This window comes from Grampus griseus (assembly GCF_964374135.1).
Source record: "Grampus griseus genome assembly, chromosome: 15".
Taxonomy (NCBI): Eukaryota; Metazoa; Chordata; class Mammalia; order Artiodactyla; family Delphinidae; genus Grampus; species Grampus griseus.
Window position 1 is genome coordinate 50,443,772 of NC_139009.1, and position 20,411 is coordinate 50,464,182.

The 20,411-nt window shown below is 35.6% G+C and overlaps 2 protein-coding genes across 2 annotated transcripts in view; one reads left to right on the plus strand and one right to left on the minus strand.

Moving 5' to 3' along the window:
• PAPOLG (poly(A) polymerase gamma) overlaps positions 1–20,411 on the plus strand; it is a 31,763-nt gene that overhangs the window by 7,057 nt on the left and 4,295 nt on the right. The window contains exons 4-17 of the mRNA XM_082672003.1: positions 1,496–1,577; positions 1,805–1,914; positions 3,120–3,173; positions 5,307–5,418; positions 8,138–8,227; positions 11,378–11,516; positions 12,148–12,220; positions 13,008–13,128; positions 13,472–13,556; positions 13,971–14,024; positions 17,105–17,224; positions 17,655–17,764; positions 19,731–19,852; positions 20,102–20,277. Of these exons, the coding sequence (XP_082528129.1) occupies positions 1,496–1,577; positions 1,805–1,914; positions 3,120–3,173; positions 5,307–5,418; positions 8,138–8,227; positions 11,378–11,516; positions 12,148–12,220; positions 13,008–13,128; positions 13,472–13,556; positions 13,971–14,024; positions 17,105–17,224; positions 17,655–17,764; positions 19,731–19,852; positions 20,102–20,277 (1,448 nt within the window). The remainder of the gene's footprint in view (positions 1–1,495; positions 1,578–1,804; positions 1,915–3,119; positions 3,174–5,306; positions 5,419–8,137; positions 8,228–11,377; positions 11,517–12,147; positions 12,221–13,007; positions 13,129–13,471; positions 13,557–13,970; positions 14,025–17,104; positions 17,225–17,654; positions 17,765–19,730; positions 19,853–20,101; positions 20,278–20,411) is intronic.
• Positions 3,763–20,411, minus strand: part of LOC309833591 (uncharacterized protein) — a 93,923-nt gene continuing 77,274 nt past the window's right edge. The window contains exon 6 of the mRNA XM_082672004.1: positions 3,763–3,844. Within this exon, the coding sequence (XP_082528130.1) occupies positions 3,820–3,844 (25 nt within the window). The 3' untranslated portion in view covers positions 3,763–3,819. The remainder of the gene's footprint in view (positions 3,845–20,411) is intronic.

Genomic DNA, 20,411 nt, shown 5'->3' on the forward strand with positions numbered 1-20,411 from the left:
ATCATGTCAAGAATTACCCCACTTTCTGGCAGAAATATTACAGAGCTAGAATCAATAAGTTAAGCATATCTGTCACAAAAACTAAAGGGGAGATAGTATTAGTCAAGAGTACGATAACTGTAGAGAGCTGAAAGTGCATTAATTTGGTAGTTCCAAGTTCCTTGGTGACTTTTAAGTGATGGAGCCAAATCAGGTAATTTGGGGGACAGGTAGGGTCAAGTGATAAAAAATGTTTTTCTTAAGATAGAGATGTGTGCATGTATACTGGACACAAATTTGTCTTGTCTTTCCTCTGGAAATACCTTCATTACTTCAGCTGCAATCAAAAAAGCTCTGAAGTACTTTTACAAATGTCAGGTCACCAAACTTGACAAATGTAGTACATATCAGTAGCATTTAGGCAATTTTTTAAAATTGAGGTATAGTTTATTTACAATATTATATAAATTTCAGGTGTACAACATAGTGATTCTCAATTTTTAAAGGTTATATACTCCACTTATAGTTATTATAAAATATTGGCTATATTCCCTGTGCTATACAGTGTATCCTTGTAGCTTATTTATTTTATACATAGTAGTTTGTACCTCTTAATTCCCTACCCCTATCATGTCCCTCTCCCTTTCCCTCTCCCCACTAGTGACCACTGGTTAGTTCTCTGTATTTGTGAGTCTGTTTCTTTTTTGTTATATTCACTAGTTCGTTTTATTTTTTAGATTCTACATGTCAGTGATATCATACAGTGTTTGTCTTTCTCTGTCTGACTTATTTCACTAAGCATAATACCCTCGAAGTCCATCCACGTTGTTGCAAACGGCAAAATTTTATTCTTTTTTATGGCTAATATTCCATTCTGTATATATACTGCATCTTTATCCATTCATCTGTTGATGGACACTTAGTTTGCTTCCGTGTCTTGGCTATTGTAAATAATGCTGCTATGAACATTAGGGTGCATATCTCTTTTCAAATTAATGTTTTCATTTTCTTTGGATATATACCCAGGAGTGTAATTGCTGGATCATGTGGTAGTTCTTTTTTTTTTTTTAATTATTTATTATTTGGTTGTGCCGGGTCTTAGTTGCGGCAGGTGGGCTCCTTAGCTGCGGCTCAAAGGCTCCTTAATTGTGGCTTGCTGGCTCCTTAGTTGCGACGCATGGGCTCCTTAGTTGCGTCATGCAAACTCTTAGTTGCGGCATGCATGTGGAATCTAGTTCCCGACCAGGGATCAAACCCAGGCCCCCTGCATTGGGAATGTGGAGTCTTAACCACTGCACCACCAGGGAAGTCCCTGGTAGTTCTGTTTTTAGTGTTTTTTTAGGAACCTTACTACTGTTTTCTACAGTGGTTGCACCAATATACATTCCCATCAATAGTCTACAAAGGTTCCCTTTTCTTCACATCCTTGTCAACATGTATTAGAGCATTTAGACAATTTTAATGCTAAATAATTTGAACAATTGAATGCCTTAAAAATTTTTTTATTTTATTTTAGAATCTCCCACCTTCTGTTGTGGCTACTGTTGGTGGAAAAATTTTCACCTTTGGCTCCTATAGGCTTGGAGTACACACCAAAGGTAATTGCTTTTCTATGTTTTACTGGTAAGAACTTGCAATAACAAACTTATTTGTTGTTCATAATCAGAAAATACAGAGGAAAAAATTCCCATTATCTCACTACTAGAGTACTATATTATTTCCTATACTCATCTTACGTAGTTTCTTCTGTACATATGTTTGTGTATACAAAAATGTAATACATATTCAATATACTGTTCTTGATAATAAATACTTTGATTTGCAGGAGCTGACATTGATGCACTTTGTGTTGCTCCAAGACATGTGGAGAGATCTGATTTTTTTCAGTCTTTTTTTGAAAAATTGAAACATCAAGATGGCATTAGAAACTTAAGAGTAAGTATCCTCTCGTATTTAATATTTTGAATTTGTTAACAGATAACTGCAAAAGCTAGGGCTTATGATGGTTGATGTATTTCTTAAGAAGTTGCTGTATCTTGTTAAAATAACAGTAATGACTAAAAACATGGGCTTTTTAGTTATACACACCTGTGTTGAATCTAGAATCTACCACATATTAGCTTGTGGATTTTGGTCAAGTTACCTATTCTCTCTGAGTCTCAGTTTCCTTAGCTATCAAATGAAGATCTAGTGATAACATTCTTATAAAGTTTTTTGGAGGATTGATGAGATAATTTATATAAATCATTTACTATAATATCTGATAAATGGTTGGTGCACAGCAAATGGCTCATTATGTATAAGGTGCAACTAGTAACTCTTTATGTGTGTATATCTAGCCATTCATTCAGCAAATAAAATTTCAGCACCAATGATTCATCAGATACTGGCCTTAGTCCCACAAATACAAGAGCGAACAAGATAGTTTATGTGAGGGAGGGACTGGGGGTACTAAGCAAACAGGTAGTTTTAATGCAATCTCAAGTGCTTGGATAAGGCGAAGCTCAGAGGATTTGTGTTATTTGGGTGTCTGGGAATGGAGAAGGAGGTTAAGAATTTGTTAGGTTGGGGAATTCCCTGGTGGTCCAGTGATTAGGACGCCAAGCTACCAGTGCAGGGGGCGAGGGTTTCATCCCTGGTCGGAGAACTAAGATCCACACATGGCAGTGGGGCCAAAAAATTTACAAAAAAGAAAAAAAAATTGTTAGGTTGGGGGATTAAAGAAGGCTCAGAGAAACGTTTCTACTAAATCCAAATGATATAGATTTTTTTTGATAGATTAGTCATGGGATCTGATATTTTAATATCTAACACTAGTGCTTTTTGTAAATAATCAGTTTTCAGCTAAGTTCAACAAATAGTAAATACCCAGATGATAGCAGTTCTGCCTGCCAGTTTCTGATGAATATTTTTAGAAGGGTAATATGTTAGGTAACTACTGTCATGGACATTTTGCATATCTTAAACAACACAGTCACAAAGTAGAAGTGCTTGCTTAGGTAGAATGAGAAACTAAGAAAATTTTCAGTTTTCCTACTGAGTTAAAATAAAAATTGGGAGAAAAAGTATTCATGTTACTGGCATTTGGGAAGGATAAAGGATTACACCTTATTTGTTATAATTGTTTTCTTTTATTGTAGGCTGTAGAAGATGCCTTTGTGCCTGTTATAAAATTTGAATTTGATGGAATTGAAGTAAGTGTTAAATATTTTTCTGACTTTATAATTGAATTATTTAACCTATATGGGTTTGTTTGTTTGTTTTATAGTTTAAAAATCAGACTTATATAGGCACAAATTTTAAGGAATCAAATACTCTAGTCATGGTGAGTCCTTCCTCACCATGGAAAAGGAACCAGCCTCCATCCCTACCCCCAAGATGTTTATACACATCCTTCTCATTCCCATAATCTCCTAAAATAATTATATTATTATAGTTTTAGTTGGAGCAGTATTCAGTGTTTATATTATTATGGTCTTATAAATAATGTTCAAAACTGAGCACAAAACGTACTAGGTTACCATTCTTTGCTGTGTGTCTTTTGTTTTTTTGGGAGTTAATGTTTTGTGTTTTATTTGCTTGATGTTTATACTTTGACTAATTCAAATTCAGTCTCTCCTAGTTGTCTAAATCTCCGCTAAATAGATTTGGATTTCTCAGGTGTCCTGTCATTATCGTCTTGAAAAAATATCTCACTGATTCTTCTCACTTCTTCTAATCCACACTGATTGTTCTCCATGACTGATAATACAGCTGTCATTCTGACATCTTTCTTCTCTCATCCTGGGATTTCCTTTTGCTTCTCTCTTGAGTTTTCTTCTTTCTTGACTTACTTTCATTTTAGTGGCACTCATCCACCAGCTTCCTGAAAAAGAGCACATATTTTTGAGATCTTGAATGTTTACAAATATCTTTATTTTGTTCTCACACCAAATTGATAGTTTGGCTAAGCATAGACTTCTAGGTGGGAAATAATGTTTCTCAGAATTTTGAAGGCCTTGCTTCATTGTCTTCTAGCTTCCACACTCTGTTGAGGAATGTGAGGCCAATTTGGTTACTCATGGTTTTTATGTGACCTATTTTGCCTTTTTGGCCACTTGTGTGATTTTCTTTTCTTCTTTTTTCCCTGGTCTTCATAGTTGTAAAATTTATGGTAATACACTTTGTTTTGGTATGTGTCTTTTCAACCAAATGTGCTAAGGCACTCAAGTAGTTCTTTCAGTTTGGAAATACCTGTCCTTCAGTTCTTGGAAATTGTATTGAATTCAGTTGTGTTGCCCGCCTTTGTTTTCTGTCTCTTTCTGGAACTCCTAACATTTGTATGTTGGACCCCCAGGACTGCCGTGTTTTTTTGGTTTTTTTTTTTTTTTTTTTTTTACTTCTTCCTTCCCACTTATAACTACATCTTCATATTTTTGTTCTGCTTTTTGGGGGTTTTCTCATCTTCTAAATGTTCTCTTGTTTTCCATTTCTGCCATCATATTTTTTTTAATTAATTTTTTTACATTTATTTATTTATCTTTGCGGTACATGGGCCTCTCACTGTTGTGGCCTCTCCCGTTGCGGAGCACAGGCTCCGGACGCGCAGACTCAGTGGCCATGGCTCACGGGCCCAGCCGCTCCATGGCATGTGGGATCTTCCCGGACCGGGGCACGAACCCGTGTCCCCTGCATCGGCAGGTGGACTCTCAACCACTGCGCCACCAGGGAAGCCCTGCCATCATATTTTTAATTTCTAAGAATACTTTTTTATTCTCTAAATGTTCCTTTTTATTTAAGAACTCATTTACAGCCTCCTGTCCTTATTTCCCAGATATAATATGTTTTATCTCTGCTTCCTTAGATCTGCTGAGTCTGTTACCATTTGTCCATCTGCTTTCCAGATTTCATGGTTTTTACCGTTGTCTCCTTCTGTTCTCTTTGACTTAGTGGGTTATGCCTTTAAAAACAAAATAAAACTAAAACAAAAAAACAAAACAAAATTTTGCTGGTATTTTAGTGGGGTTTCAAGAGGGAGTGAATGTAAATATGTTGGATCTGTCATCTTATCTAGAAATTCACTTACAAGGTTTTGATTTTTTTTAATGATTGGCAAAATTAAAATGCTTACTCTTAATTTGAAAATTATTCTCCCAAAACTTTGCAGTGATTTTCCAATGTGATATTACCTGCATAGGCCTTTGGAAGTTTTGGTAGAACTTCCCAAACTAATAATTAGAACTTTTTACATTTTTGAGGTGGGAAGGGGGGAGAATGGACTAAAAGGAGAAAAAGTAATATTTCTCTCTCTCTCTCTCTCTCTCTTTTTTTTTTCCATCTTTCCAAAGATTGACCTAGTCTTTGCAAGACTGTCAATACAAACCATATCAGATAATTTAGATCTAAGAGACGACTCTCGACTGAGAAGCCTTGATATAAGGTGTATTCGCAGCCTAAATGGTAAGCTTCTAAAGAGAAATCTCAGATACCTACTTGAAAACAATTAGATGAATAGAGATCTTTTTGCAAAACTATTAATAGACGTTTTAAGAATTAGACAAACTCAGTTAAAAATGATGTAATTTTCTTTATACAAGTAATCTGATCACATTTAAGCATCTTAAAACACAAATTTACTTGAAATGTTTATGTTTATAGCAGTGGTCCTCAAACTTACTGGTCTCAGGACCCTTTTATACTCTAAACATTTTTTGAGGACCACCCCCCCCAAGATCTTCTGTTTATGTGAGTTATATTTATCAATTTATCATATTAGAAATAAAAACTGAGAAATTTTTAAGGTGTTTAATTATTAGTTCATTTTAAAATAACAGTAGTAAACCCATTATAAGTGAATATAAATATATTTTTGTGTGAGAATGGCTTTTTTATTTTTTTGCATTTTTGCAACTGTTTAATATTTGACTTAATAGAACACAGCTAGATTCTCATATCTGCTTTTGCAGTCAATCTCTTGTAAAATTTTGTTTTGATTGAAGTATAGGAAGAAATCTGGCCTCTTAAAGATATGTAATTGGAAAAGGAAGTATTTTCATAGCCTTTTCTGATAATTGTGGATATTCTTTAATACTACACCAAAACTTGACTGATGACAATTTCCTTTTTTTTTTTTTTTTAAATAATCTTCTTTCTGGTGGAAGCCTCTTTTTATTTATTTATTTATTTTTCTTTTAAAATTTTATTTATTTTTTGCTGTGTTGGGTTTACATTGCTGCGCGCGGGCTTTTCTCTGGTTGCGGCGAGCGGGGGCTACTCTTCATTGCGGTGCACGGGCTTCTTATTGTGGTGGCTTCTCTTGTTGCAGAGCATGGGCTCTAGGCGCATGGGCTTCAGTAGTTGTGGCACGCGGGTTCAGTAGTTGTGGCTCACAGGCTCTAGAGCACAGGCTCAGTAGCTGTGGCGCACAGGCTTAGTTGCTCTGCGGCATGTGGGATCTTCCCGGACCAGGGCTCAAACCCATGTCCCCTGCGTTGGCAGGTGGATTCTTAACCACTGGACCACCAGGGAGGCCCAATTTCCTTTTTCTTTTCAACAGCTTTATTGAGGAGTAATTGCATACCATAAAATCCATCCTTTTTAGGTGTACAATTCAGTAGTCTTAGTATATTCACAGAGTTGTGCACCACAATCCGATTTTAGAACATTTTCGTCATTCTCAAACGATCCCTCATACCCATTTGCAATCATTCCTTTTTCTAACCTCCAATCCCAGGCAACCACTAATCTACTTTCTATCTCTATAGATTTGCCATTTCATACAAATGGGGTCACGTAATATGTGGTCTTTTTTGTCTGGCTTCTTTCACTTAGCATAATGTTTGTGAGGTTTATCCATGTTTGTAGCATATATCAATAGTTTGTTCCCTTTTTGGCTGAATAAAAGTGATCTTTTTAAAGTGTTAATTAGAATATCAGACCTAAAACTGTATCAGTTAACTTTTTGTACTCTGTTGCATTAAAATCTGTTGGTCTGTCTTATTCTTTGAATGGATCTTTTACCCATGCATGATTTTGTCCTATCATGCCTTAGTCATTTAGAAAATACTGGCTCACAAAGTTATTTGGATCGTCTAAATGTTAACACACATTTCATTATAAAATAATTTTTTAAAAAATCACATTCATTAATGTCACCACCAATCTCATTAGAAAAGTCTAAGTCTTGGAAAGCTGTCAAGCTCACACTAGCAGATACCAGTTGTCCAAAATTTTAATTTTTACTTGAAACTTCAAGTTTTATTATTGGTAACAAATTTTGTCATTTGTTTTCCTAGAAGTGAGGAGCTCACTTTGTTCATTTTTTAGGAACTGTCTGCTAAATACCCAAGTATGAATAACTGTAGTTGTCTTGTCAATCATTCTTTCAAGTAAAACTGGTGTTCCTTGAAAAAAAACAGATAGTTCAGCTTACCTTGAAAATGTTCAAACATCACACACGTTCCTTTCCTGTTTTCTAACTGCAAATTTGTGGTGAAGATAATATTGTCTACTATTTCAGTTTGTTGCCATGGCTTTGATTCACTGCTAAGATACCAGCAGTTTTACCCACCACTGGTTTGGCACCATGAGTGCAAATGTTAACACAGTGAAACAGGCAAAGAAAGCATTAATATTATAGAAATAGATTTGACCTAATAGATTCCCAGCAGTCCACTGACCACACTTTGAGAACCACTGGTTTATATTGGATTGGCCAAAAAGTTCATTCAGGTTTTTCCATAAGCTGCTATGGAAAAACCCAAATGAATTTTTTGGCCAACTCAATATTTTGTTTAACTTAATCATTGCATTTTGCTGTATTTCCAGAGTGCAACAGTAAATCACAGTATTTGTGGATAAGGTTTGCATTAAAGCAATAACAGTTTTATAAGTTGGAGGCATTTGATTAACAGTAAAGCCAAAGGTGGAAAAAAGCTAAAAAGATATTCAGACTCATCTCTTATTTTAATATTGGATTGTATAACCCATGTGCTTTTTAATTCTTTGTAAGCAAACTGATTTCTCTTATATAAGAGCTACATTTAAAGTACATAAAGAAATTAAGCCTCATATTTTAGTATCTTTGATATTTTTAGCATTTGAGAGTCAAAGTTAGAAGGACATTTGAATTAACTGGAATTTGTTGCATAATGAAAAATGAATGCTTTATGTTTTTCAGGGTGTAGAGTTACTGATGAAATTTTGCATTTAGTGCCAAATAAAGAAACTTTCAGACTTACCCTAAGAGCAGTCAAACTATGGGCAAAACGTAAGTATCCCAAGTCTTTTATTTTACGTTTGCATTATAAAATTATAATTTTCAGTTGCTCATGGTAGAAGCACATATGGGAATTCCTGAACCTGTTGATACCTTGGGGGATTGAGGTGCAGTAAGCTTTGGAGAAGCTATTTCTTTTTCACGTGTGATGCTTACCAGTGCTCTGATGTGTGACTTTACCTTCTTCTCCCATGGGTGAAAACTAAAAGCCCCTGACTTTACATCTTGGATTGCAGCCAGGGAGTCAGAATGAGTTAGAACTTGAAGAGTAAAACCCTTACTTGTGTTCGAGCTGTCTATGGACAGGACCATCTCATCATCTCTGTCTCCCCATTCCAGCAGAGAGGCTGGTGTATAGCAGGTGTTCAGTAAATGTATTAAGTGAAGAACCTACTGTGATAGTTTTAACCTTTTGTTTTTACCTTCCAACACTCTTCTAATAAAGCCTTGAACTGTACTAGTTTATATATATATAGGATGTGGTTCATAAAAGACCCAGCCCTGAGCTGGCACAGCACAGTTTGTATTATTTGTAACTACATTTAAGCTGTGCTGCACTTCTGGCACCAGGTTTTACAATCTAAAACAGTGCTTTCCAATCAAACCTTCTGTGATGATGGAAGTATTTCATATCTGTGCTGTCCAATACAGTAACCATATGGCCGTTGAGCACTTGAAATGTGCACCTGAGGAACTGAACTTAAATTTTATTTAATTTTAATTAAATTTAAAATTAAAAAATATCTAAAGTGAAAACATAGGTCCTCACAAAAACTTTTACACAGATGTTCATAGCATTATTAATAATGTCAAAGTGGAGACGACCACAAAATGTGGTATATTCATAATGTGGAATATTATATGGCAGTTAAAAGGAGTGAAATATTGATACATGTTACAACATAGATGAACATTGAAACCATTATGTTAAGTGAAAGAAGCCAGTCTGCATATTATATAATTCCATTTATGTGAAATGTTCAGAGTAGGCATATCTATAGAGGTAGAAAGTGGATTTAGTGGTTGCCTAGGTCTGGGAAGACTTGGGGGAAATAAGAGGTGTGTGACTGTTAAAGTTTTCTTTTTGGGGTGATGAAAATGTTCCAGAGTTGATTAAAGTAATGATTGCACAACTCTGTGAATAGAATAAAAACCATTGAATTTTATACTTAATTGATGAATCTTATGGTATGTGAATGATAGCTCAATAAAGTTACCAAAAAAATACTATATATAGGCACATGTAACTTGTGGCTACCATATAGGACAGTACACATCTAAAAAGACCTTAAGCAAGTAGAATTTGTCCTTGGGCTCAATTATATTGTGTAGTCAGGGTAAAGTAATCTGCAGTAATGGGGTATCATGAACAATTTGTTTTTCCTTATAGATTAAATACCATGTTTTGTCAATTATTAGATGCATGTTTTTCACATTTAACATAACTGAAATGATATTTTGTATTTTTTTCTCTTAATGGGACATAAAATCATCTATATTATATAATAACTGAGGACATCTTAGTTTTGATGAAATATGGTAATGCTTCTTTATAGATTGCTGTAAGAAACAGTCATTCAAAAAAAGAAACAATCATTCAAGAAAATGAGTAATATCAATGGTGTATTGTACTTTATGGAGAGATATACAAATTTTTGCACAATACTGAAGTCAGTCCCCAACTTTACAGTTGAATTTTTAAATGCCCAAGAACATGATTAGGGTAGTCCCCCCTTATCTGCCATTTTGCTTTCTGCAGTTTCAATTACCTGCAGTTAACTGCAGTCTGAAAATATTAAATGGAAAATTTCAGAAATAAACAATTCATAAATTTTAAATTGCATGCTGTTCTGAGTAGCGTGATGAAATCTCTCGCTGTCCTGCCTGGGACAGAGATGGTATTGCAGTACTTGTGTTCAAGTAACCCTTATTTAACTTATTAATGGGCCCAAAGTGCAAGAGTAGTCATGCTGGCAACTTGGATTTGCCAAAGAGAAGCCTGTAAAGTGATTCCTTTAAGTGAAAAGGTGAAAGTTATCAACTTAAGGAAGGAAAACAACCGTAGGTCGAGGTTGCTAAGATCTACATAAGAACGAATCTCCTATCATGAAATTGTAAAGGAAGAAAAAGAAATACGTGCTAGTTTTGCTGTCTCACCTCTGTGAAACTGTGAAAGTTATGGCCACGGGACTTCCCTGGTGGCGCAGTGGTCAAGAATCCGCCTGCCAGTGCAGGGGACACGGGTTCAAGCCCTGATCCAGGAAGATCCCACATGCCACAGAGCAACTAAGCCCATGCGCCACAACTACTGAGCCTGCGTGCCACAACTACTGAAGCCCGCGCGCCTAGAGCCCATGCTCTGCAACAAGAGAAGCCACCGCGATGAGAAGCATGCACCGCAACAAAAAGTAGCCCCCACTCACTGCAACTAGAGAAAGCCCCAAAGACCCAACACGGCCAAAAATAAATAAATAAATTAATTAATTTTTAAAACGTTATGACCACAGTGATAAGTACTCAGTTAAGATGGAAAGGGCATTAAATGTATACAATAAGATATTTTGAGACAAAAAGAGGCCATATTCACATAACTTTTATTATAGTACATTGTTATAATTGTTCTATTTTTATAATTGTTGTTAATTTCTTACTGTGCCTAATTTATAAATTAAACTTTATCATAAATATCAGTACCATCCCATGTTTCAGGCATCCACTGGAGGTCTTGGAACGTTTCCTCCACAGATAAGGGGGAACTAGTGTACTGTTGAAAAGTTTTTCTTCCCTACTTGTGGACCCTCTGAATATCTTTCCTCCTCCCTTTCATTTCTCTCTCAACCACAGATATTGAAAGGTGGGAAATTCCAATGTCATATCAGTAGAGCCCAGTTGGACAGTCAGAACTGAGGCAGGGAACTGAGATGTCTGTATTGGAGGGCAAAGTAGGGGGTAAGATGAGCAGCTTAGGGTTTACTGATAAGAATGTGAGCCTAACATGAAGGTCTGTTTGTTGATTTTAATGTTTCTATAAGGGAGAAAAGTTCTAAGCAAATCTTAGGAGGGAAGTTGTACTGTTCCTTACACTTGAATGTCATGGATAGTAGGTCCTAACAATAATTAACAACTGTATTAATTTTCTAGGACGTGGTATTTATTCCAACATGTTGGGATTCCTTGGTGGTGTCTCCTGGGCAATGCTAGTTGCAAGAACTTGCCAATTATATCCAAATGCAGCAGCTTCTACTTTAGTTCATAAGTTCTTCTTAGTTTTTTCCAAGTGGTAAGTATTCATATGCATATTTTCACTACTTACTAACCTCTGCCTATATGTAAATTTGTTTGCAAATTTAAGAGTTTTGCTTACACCTTTTGTCGTCTTACATTCCTTTTTTAAGTTAAATTTAAAAACATCAAAATTGAGGCAATGATGGGACCCCAGATGGTGCTTTCTTCTAGGGGGACTGTGAATGTGGGCCTTTAGCTTATGAGAGTAGTCTTTGCTAATTACTAGCTATATAGAGGTTAAGATCTCCTCATATGTAAACTAAAGATGATAACTATAGCTGCTTCACACAATTTATTAGGAGTATTCTCAGTAAGTGTTAGCTGTTGCTGTTATTAAATTATCAGAGTTAAGTCCATGAAAGCAAATGAGAAGGAAAGAAAAAATTCAAGTTTAAATTAGTTGCAGCTAATGGGCAAAGTAGTATTTGCCCTTTCAGAGAACACTGCTTTAAAATAAGCAGCTTTTTCCTTTGTATACTCCCTTCGTCAGTTTCTTTTTTTTTTTCAATACCAAATACCCAAAACATTTGCTGTGTGAAAGTTGGAGCAGCATCTAATGATTTTAACATTTCATATAGTTCCTGAAATGAGGTCTTATGTGAGTTTATTTGCTTATTTCATGTTAGGGAATGGCCAAATCCTGTGCTGCTAAAGCAACCGGAAGAAAGCAATTTGAATTTGCCAGTTTGGGATCCTCGGGTATGTGACTTATTACGGCATTTCATTAAAACCTTTTAGGAATAGGATGATTCTGTAAAGTGCAGTCTAGTTAAGGATAATTCCTCTTGTTCCTGTTCATCTTCCTTCTGTGTAACTATAGTCCTTTCCCTCCCTCTACTGTGTTTTTTCGGTGCAGATGATTTGTATCTCCAATCCAATCCAAATGTTATGTCATTAAAAATCACCCATATAAGACTTGAGTGGGTATATCAACCAAGATGTTATAATCTACTGTTAAAAACTGTCTTACAAGTAATTAGTTACTAATAATAAAGTACTGAAGTATATAAAGGATGTACTTTGCAGTACAGTTTAAAGCAGATTCATGGTTCCAAGATAGCATAACTCTCACTCACCTTGCATTTTAATGTGCTTCTAAAGTGATACTCATTCCTCTGAGTAACCAAGGGGAAGTCATCTGTTGAATAGGTGCAGAAAGAGGATGGAGAACCACTGGACCAGATAATGCTTTTTGCACTTATGATATTGTATTTCCTTGGTTCTAAAAGACCACTGTTTATAAGCTGCACCATCCATTTAACAGCTTTTTGGGGGAGAAATAAACTTCTGCAGAGTTTTCTTTAACTTTGATTATCAGACACATCTGACTTCAGAAATAACTGAAGTTGGGGAGGGGAAATGTACTTCTTAGAACTGAGGAGATGTAGTATTAAATTTATATTTCATATTCTTCAGACTTTTGGGGATGAAGTGAGGACAACTGAAATAGGAGAATAGATCAATTATTCTGCTTCTAATTTCACAGGTAAATCCATCAGATAGGTATCATCTCATGCCCATAATCACCCCTGCCTACCCACAACAGAATTCTACGTATAATGTGTCCACATCAACTCGAACAGTAATGGTAGAAGAATTTAAACAAGGTAAACCTGTCAGCCCTGTTACCCTTTACATGTTCCCGCGAGTTTTTGATTGACAACAGTGTTATTCTCTATTGCAGTTATGCCTATTATTTCTAAAAGTTCTTTCAAATGTGTATTTTTTAAGTACTTGGTTTTGCAAAATATATGATAATATGAAGGCCAAAAATAGAGCCACCCCGGTCTGGTTGAAATTGACTTTTATGTTCTAAGAAAGAGCATAATAAATCTACACTTTTTTTTACTCAGGGATTTGGTGGGGTTAGAACTTTGGGCGTAGGGTCACACAGGAGCTGATAATACGATGGTCAGTTTTCAAAATCACTGTCTGTCTCTCTTTCTTTAGGTCTCGCAGTCACAGATGAAATTCTTCAAGGGAAATCAGATTGGTCCAAACTCCTTGAGCCACCAAATTTTTTCCAAAAGTATAGGTATTTGAAATTTTGCATTTTGTGTGTGTGTGTTTAAGGAAGAAGAATGTTAAACTTATAAAGTTAATACACAATAGGTGACGTCACTTATATTTTAAGTGAGGTAAAGGATAGGTTAGCAGAAACCCTAGGTGATGAGAAAGTCTCTGTATTCTAGTAGTGTCTAACCCAGTATTTGTGGGTTTTGGGGTTTAGTGAATTGTTTTTAATTAGAAGGTCTAGAATTAATTTTGTGAAAATCAGAGCATGTTTTAATTTTCATAAATGTGTGCCTGTATTAGCTGTTTTGTTCATTGGGAGGGAGAAGGAGTAATAAAGAAAGAGTAAAAAAGAAAAAGTAATAATGGAAAGTCAGACCCTAACAATGTTTCTCTGGCTTTTTTCCCCCTGATTATTGCTGAAAATTCTTCACAGACATTATATAGTATTGACTGCCAGTGCATCAACAGAAGAAAATCATCTAGAGTGGTAAGACATTTCAAGTTCTCTATCTACTGTGTGATGATAACATATTTATATGGTACTTTATCATTTCTAAAACACTTTCTCTATTTTCAAAATTATTAAATCTTATTGATGACTGTTGTACTTGACCATGAAGCATCAGTGTTTAAGAAATGCCATCAAATTAATGTTTCAGAATTGGAAGTGACATGAGATAAGAATATATGTACAGATTTTTGCCTTTTGTCACTTCTCAGAGTCAGATTTAAGCAAAATTTTGAGGCAGTTTGAATGATTCTGATACCTAGCCTATTACCATATATATACACACACACACACACACACACACACACACACACACACACCCCAGACTATATATACACATATATGTATTTTGAAGTATAGTTGATTTACAGTATTATATTAATTTCAAGTGTATACCATAATGATTCATTATTTTTGCAAATTGTACCCCATTAAAAGTTATTACAAGATAATGGCTTTAATTCCCTGTGCTGCACAACATATCCTTGTTGCTTATCTATTTTATACATAGTTAAATCTGTTAATCCCATACTACTAATTTGTCCCTCCTCTTTTCCCTCTCCCCTTTGGTAACCACTTGTTTGTTTTCTGTTATCTGTGGGTTTGTTTCTGTTTTGCATATACATTCATTTGTATTATTTTTCAGATCCCACATATAAGTGATATAATACAGTATTTGTCTTTCTCTGTCTGACTTATTTCACTAAGCATAGTATTCTCCAGGTCCATCCACATTGCTGCAAATGTCAGAATTTCATTCTTTTTACGGCTAAGTAGTATTCCATTTTGCACATACACCACAACTTTATACATTCACCTGTTGATGGGCACTTCAGTTGCTTCCATGTCTTGGCTATTATAAACAGTGCTGCTATGAACATTGGGGTGCGCATGTCTTTTTGAATTAGTGTTTTCATTTTTTCCAGATATATACCCAGGGGTGGAATTACTGGATCATATGGTTCTGTTTTTAGTTTTTTAAGGAACCTCCATACTATTTTCCATAGTGGCTGTGCCCATTTACATTCCCCCCAACAGTGCACAAGGGTTCCCTTTTTTCCACATCTTCCCCGACATTTGTTATTTGTGTACTTTTTGATGACAGCCATTCTGGTAGGTATGAGGTGACATCTCGTTGTTTTGATTTGCATTTCCCTGATGATTAGTGACTTTAAGCATCTTTTCATATGCCTGTTAGCCATCTGTATGTCTTCTTTTGAAAAACGTCTTTTCAGGTCTTCTGCCCATTTTTTGATTATTGTTTGTTTTTTTTGATATTGAGTTGTATGAGCCCATATATTCTTTTAATTTAGGAGATGGTGGCATGAAAGGCTTCAGAATCTTAAGCTTCTGTCAACGGATAGGAGATATTTTTGGTCAAGGACTAGTACATTCTTTTTAGCGCATCTGAACTGATTCCTTCTGCCTCCAGTGTATTGACTTCACTAGCTCCATCAGGCAGAAACTGTTAGACCACCAAAGATGGTTGTGCTTTCCTCAGGTCTGCTTTTTGGGAAAGGAAAACATATTACTGTCCTGTTTTTGCTTCAAGGGTTTAATGCTTATTTCATTGACAATTAAAGAGACCTTGGGAATTCCCTGGTGATCCAGTGGTTAGGACTTCATGCTTTCACTGCCAAGGGCACAGGTTCAAATCCCTGGTTGGCCAAAATGAATGAATGAAAAAACAAACAAGAAAAAAAAAATTTAAAGAGACCCTGAAAAGAATCCTTTCACTAAAACATTTTATTTGTCTAGATTAGGGGTCAGAAAACTATGGTATAGTGCAAATCCAGTCTGCTACTTATTTTTATAAATAAAGTTTTATTGGAACACAGTCACACTCATTCATTTATGTATTGTCTATGGCTGCTTTCCTGCTGCATGGCAGAGTTGAATAGTTGTGACAGAAACATATGGCCCACAAAGCCTAAAATATTTACTCTGGCCCTTTACTGAAAAAGTTTGCCAACATCTCATTTAGATAACACAGAGGAGTAACTAAGTGTTTTGTATATCCGCTGTTGAAGAACATATAATTATAATGTGTAAGCTTTTTCAAGCGTTTGAAAATGTTCTTGTAGTTATTCTTTGTAATTCATAAAATCATTAATAAGTTAATAAAATAAGTGACAGTAGTCACATTTAAGTGAGGTAGAAAGTAAAGTTGCAGGTATCTGATGAAGTTTTTTTTTTTAATAAATTTATTTTTTATTTATTTTTGGCTGCGTTAGGTCTTCATTGCTGTGCATGGGCTTTCTCTAGTTGCGGCGAGTGGGGGCTACTCTTCGTTGCGGTGCGCAGGCTTCTCATTGTGGTGGCTTCTTTTGTTGCAGAGTACAGGTTCTAGGCGCACTTGCTTCAGTAGTTGCAGCACGCGGGCTCAGTAGTTGTGGCTCGCGGGCTCTGGAGCACAGGCTCAGTAGTTGTGGTGTGAGGGCTTAGTTGCTCCACGGCATGTGGGATCTTCCCGGACCAGGGATCGAACCCATGTCCCCTGCATTGGCAGGCAGGTTCTTAACCACTGTGCCACCAGGGAAGTCCCTGATGAAACTTTCTATATTTTAGTAGTATCTGATCTGATTTTAGTGAATTCTTTTTAAAATTTAATATCTAGTATCAATTTTGTAAAGATTAGAGCATGTTTATTTCATGAATTAAGTGCTAGTTATTAGCTCTTTTTGTTAACATTATTTAAATATATGTTAGCCTTAGGGTTTAGGCATAAGATTTGAAAGTAGAAAAAGATTTAGAACCAGGTTAACGAACAGTTTTTGTTCATGCTCCAATCATGACTATTTTATGGTCTTAAAAGGCAGGGTATTTTAGATCAGGAATGCATTAAATAGATCAGTTCTTCTTGAAAAAGAAAGGGAAGGAAACAGAAATTCACTAAGTAACTTCTCACTTACCTGAATGGTATTTTAAACAGAGTCCCTAAAATATTGGACTGAATTTTTTTAATGAACCCTGTAAAGCATCATAGCTAATATGCTGTTTGGTTTACTTGGATGTAGCTTCCACATTTAATATGGAAAAATCTTGTCATTTTATTTTAGGGTTGGATTAGTAGAATCTAAAATACGTGTACTTGTTGGAAATTTGGAACGGAATGAATTTATTACTCTTGCCCATGTAAATCCCCAGTCATTCCCAGGAAATAAGGAACATCATAAAGAGTAAGTTAATTATTTTTTAATATCATATTTTTAAAATAATGGTATCCGAAATATGCATGGTTTAAGATCAGTTGTGAGATGCTATTTAACAGGCATTGATGGAGGATAATACATTGTATACTTGATCACGAGTTGTCATGCATTAAAACTAAGTACATGCTTTGTTGGTAGCCCACAAACCCCAACAAAAAACTCCATCACAATATTTGGAGCATCTTTAAATATATATTTAGTAAGTCATTTTCGAAGCATTTAATCCTCTTGTATAATAACACAGGATAACTTAACAGTGTTCTTGGTGTCAGTTTTAAGAATTTGGCCAAACCATTGACATTTGTATTTATGCTTCCATAGACCAAGTTTTAATTACCAAATAGCATCTGTAAAATTGTAAAAATTAATGGAAATTCTTAAATTTTTTATTTTATAGCAACAATTACGTATCAATGTGGTTCCTTGGAATAATTTTTCGGAGAGTAGAAAATGCAGAAAGTGTTAATATAGACTTGACATATGACATACAGTCATTTACTGATACAGGTAAGACTTTGTCATCATGGAGCTGTGGTGCTCAACCTTGGCAGTAACGCAGTATCACCTGCCTAGGATCTGGCTGGCTATATTTTTTAAAGTTCTGCAATTGGTTAAATGAAGATGGAACAGCTATATCATGAAAATTAATTCTGCTATTAAAAAAGTAAAGGCATGATGAAGCGACTTCCAAGACCTGTTTGTGGGCGGGGGGGTGGGGGGTTGCAGACCAGTGTAAAGAAAGAATATATGTATGTTTGCTTAAAAATATATAGACTAAAAAAAAAAAAATACATAGACTATCTCTGGAGGGATATATAGTTTTTTTAAAAAAGAAACTGGCAGAACTGGTTGCTTTTAGGTCAAGGAACCAGGTGTGTCTAGTGGACAGGAGTGAGGCAACTTCACTGTATACTCTTGAACCCTTTTGAGATTTTGTTGTTGTTGTCATTGTTGTTTTAAATACTTATTTAATTTATTTGGCTGCACCAGGTCTTAGTTGCAGCATGTGGGATCTTTGTTGCCGCGTGCGGGATCTTTAGTTGTGGCATGCGGGATCTTAGTTGCAGCATGCATGTGGGATCTAGTTCCCTGACCAGGGATCGAACCTAGGCCCCCTGCATTGGGAGTGTGGAGTCTTAACTGCTCAACCACCAGGGAAATCCCCCCTTTGAGTTTTGTACCATGTAAATGTATTAACTGTTTTAAAACAAAAAGAAGACTAAAGAAAGTCTATAGGTGATTCTTAGTGTGCACAGCCAGTGTTCGTAATCACAGTCATAAAGACGACTTGCTTTTTACTTTTTTTACATGAAATAAATATCATTCAGTACAGGCTTGCTGAATATGTCTCAGAATCAGTGAAAAGGGTCTTTCACATCTAGCTCCCTAAGAATATCTCCCTGGAATATCTTAATATATCTGTTATAAATTTGGAGTTGTCTTAATAATCTGGAATAGTGTACATTCATACTATTAATATTCTTGGTTAGCTCATCTGAGTTTTCTAAATCTTTTGAATTAGCACTCACATTTATCATGAAAATCCAGGTTCCTGTGCATCACCTAGAACCACTGAATCACATGCTCTGGGAGTGGAGCCAGGAGTCTGCACACTGAACAAGCACTCCTGGTGATTCTTTTATAAGCAATCTGGAATGAAAACATAGATATAAATTTTTCCATTCTAATTTGGACTCATTTTTCCAAAATGAGGGGGTTGGGAAGCTCTGTTTATTATAGATTTATAAAATGTTCTTCTTCAGATAGAGATACTGAGGCCCCAAGAGATTAAATAATTTACATTTCACAGTACTTACTGTGCAAAAGAAACCTCCCATCCCTGTCTTGAGTAAGCTTATAATCTAATTTGGTATTCACAATTAACGTACATTAAATAATTTATATGGTAGTTAATAAAAATGATTTTCTTATAAGGAGTGAAAAGCACTAGACTGGGGACCTAGGCCTACGTGTATTCCAATTTTGGCAAGGCATTCAAGGCTGTTGAGCCTCATTTACCCACCTGTATAATAAGGATGTACTTTTAGATGGTTTCTCATGTCTAACATTCTGTGGTTGGTGTAGAAAAAGAAGCTTCATGGAGGAGGAGAGCTTGAATTGGCATCTTGGATATTTGGTATTAGGATTAGCTCAGACTTGGGCAAATAATTATGAGAAGACATTGCCTTTGGGGAAAATAGCAGAAAACAAGATTTGGAAAAAGCCTTTTTTCCATACATTTATTTTGTTAGATTTGATTATGGGGAAGTCTTAGAAGTTGGACATGAGAAAACTAGTCAGTACTTGAATAGGGTTGTGACATTGTGAAAATGTTTTGGAAGTATTTGTTCTGTAAGAGGAATGTGTGTTTGTGTAGTGATGTGGAGATATTAAAGGTATGTATTTCAGAAAAAGAAAACAGCCCTTGGTTCAGAAGGAAGTTCCCCATTTTAACATACTGACTCTGTTACAGTGTACAGACAGGCAAACAATATAAACATGCTAAAGGAGGGAATGAAAATTGAAGCAACTCATGTTAAAAAAAAACAACTTCATCACTACCTTCCCGCAGAGATTCTTCAGAAGAAGAAAAAGGTGAGTTTGTACTCGTAACTCTCCAATCTGAGTGGAACTCAGACGAATGATCCTGGGACCAAATTTGCATTTTTATAACGCCCAAACCTATTGAGAAGAAAGAGGGAAGGTACAGACAATTCAATCTAGGACTAAAATCTTACCTTCATTAATCACCAAATATAATTTGTTTTATATGTACTTCAGAATTGAAACCAGTCATTTTTCTCATTTACTTTTTGAAATCCTAAAAGCTTTCCCCTCTTTCAGCAAAGTCTTTCTGATGTCAGTCGAAGTTCAAGTGGACCTCAATCCAAAAGATCATCTCTGGATAGCAATTGTTTGGATAGCTCCAGAGACACTGATAATGGAACACCTTTTAATTCCCCGGTGTCTACAAACAAGCCTTCCAAGCCTGATAGTCCTCCTTCAGCAGAGACAGAAAGGTCTGTATTTCAAAATTTTCCTCTCAGTCTTCAGCTTATTTGAGGATAATGTAAACTTTTCTATACCTTTGCTAAATACTTTTTTTTTTAACTGTAAAAAGATTTTATTTTGCCAGTTAGTAGTCAGTTTCTTA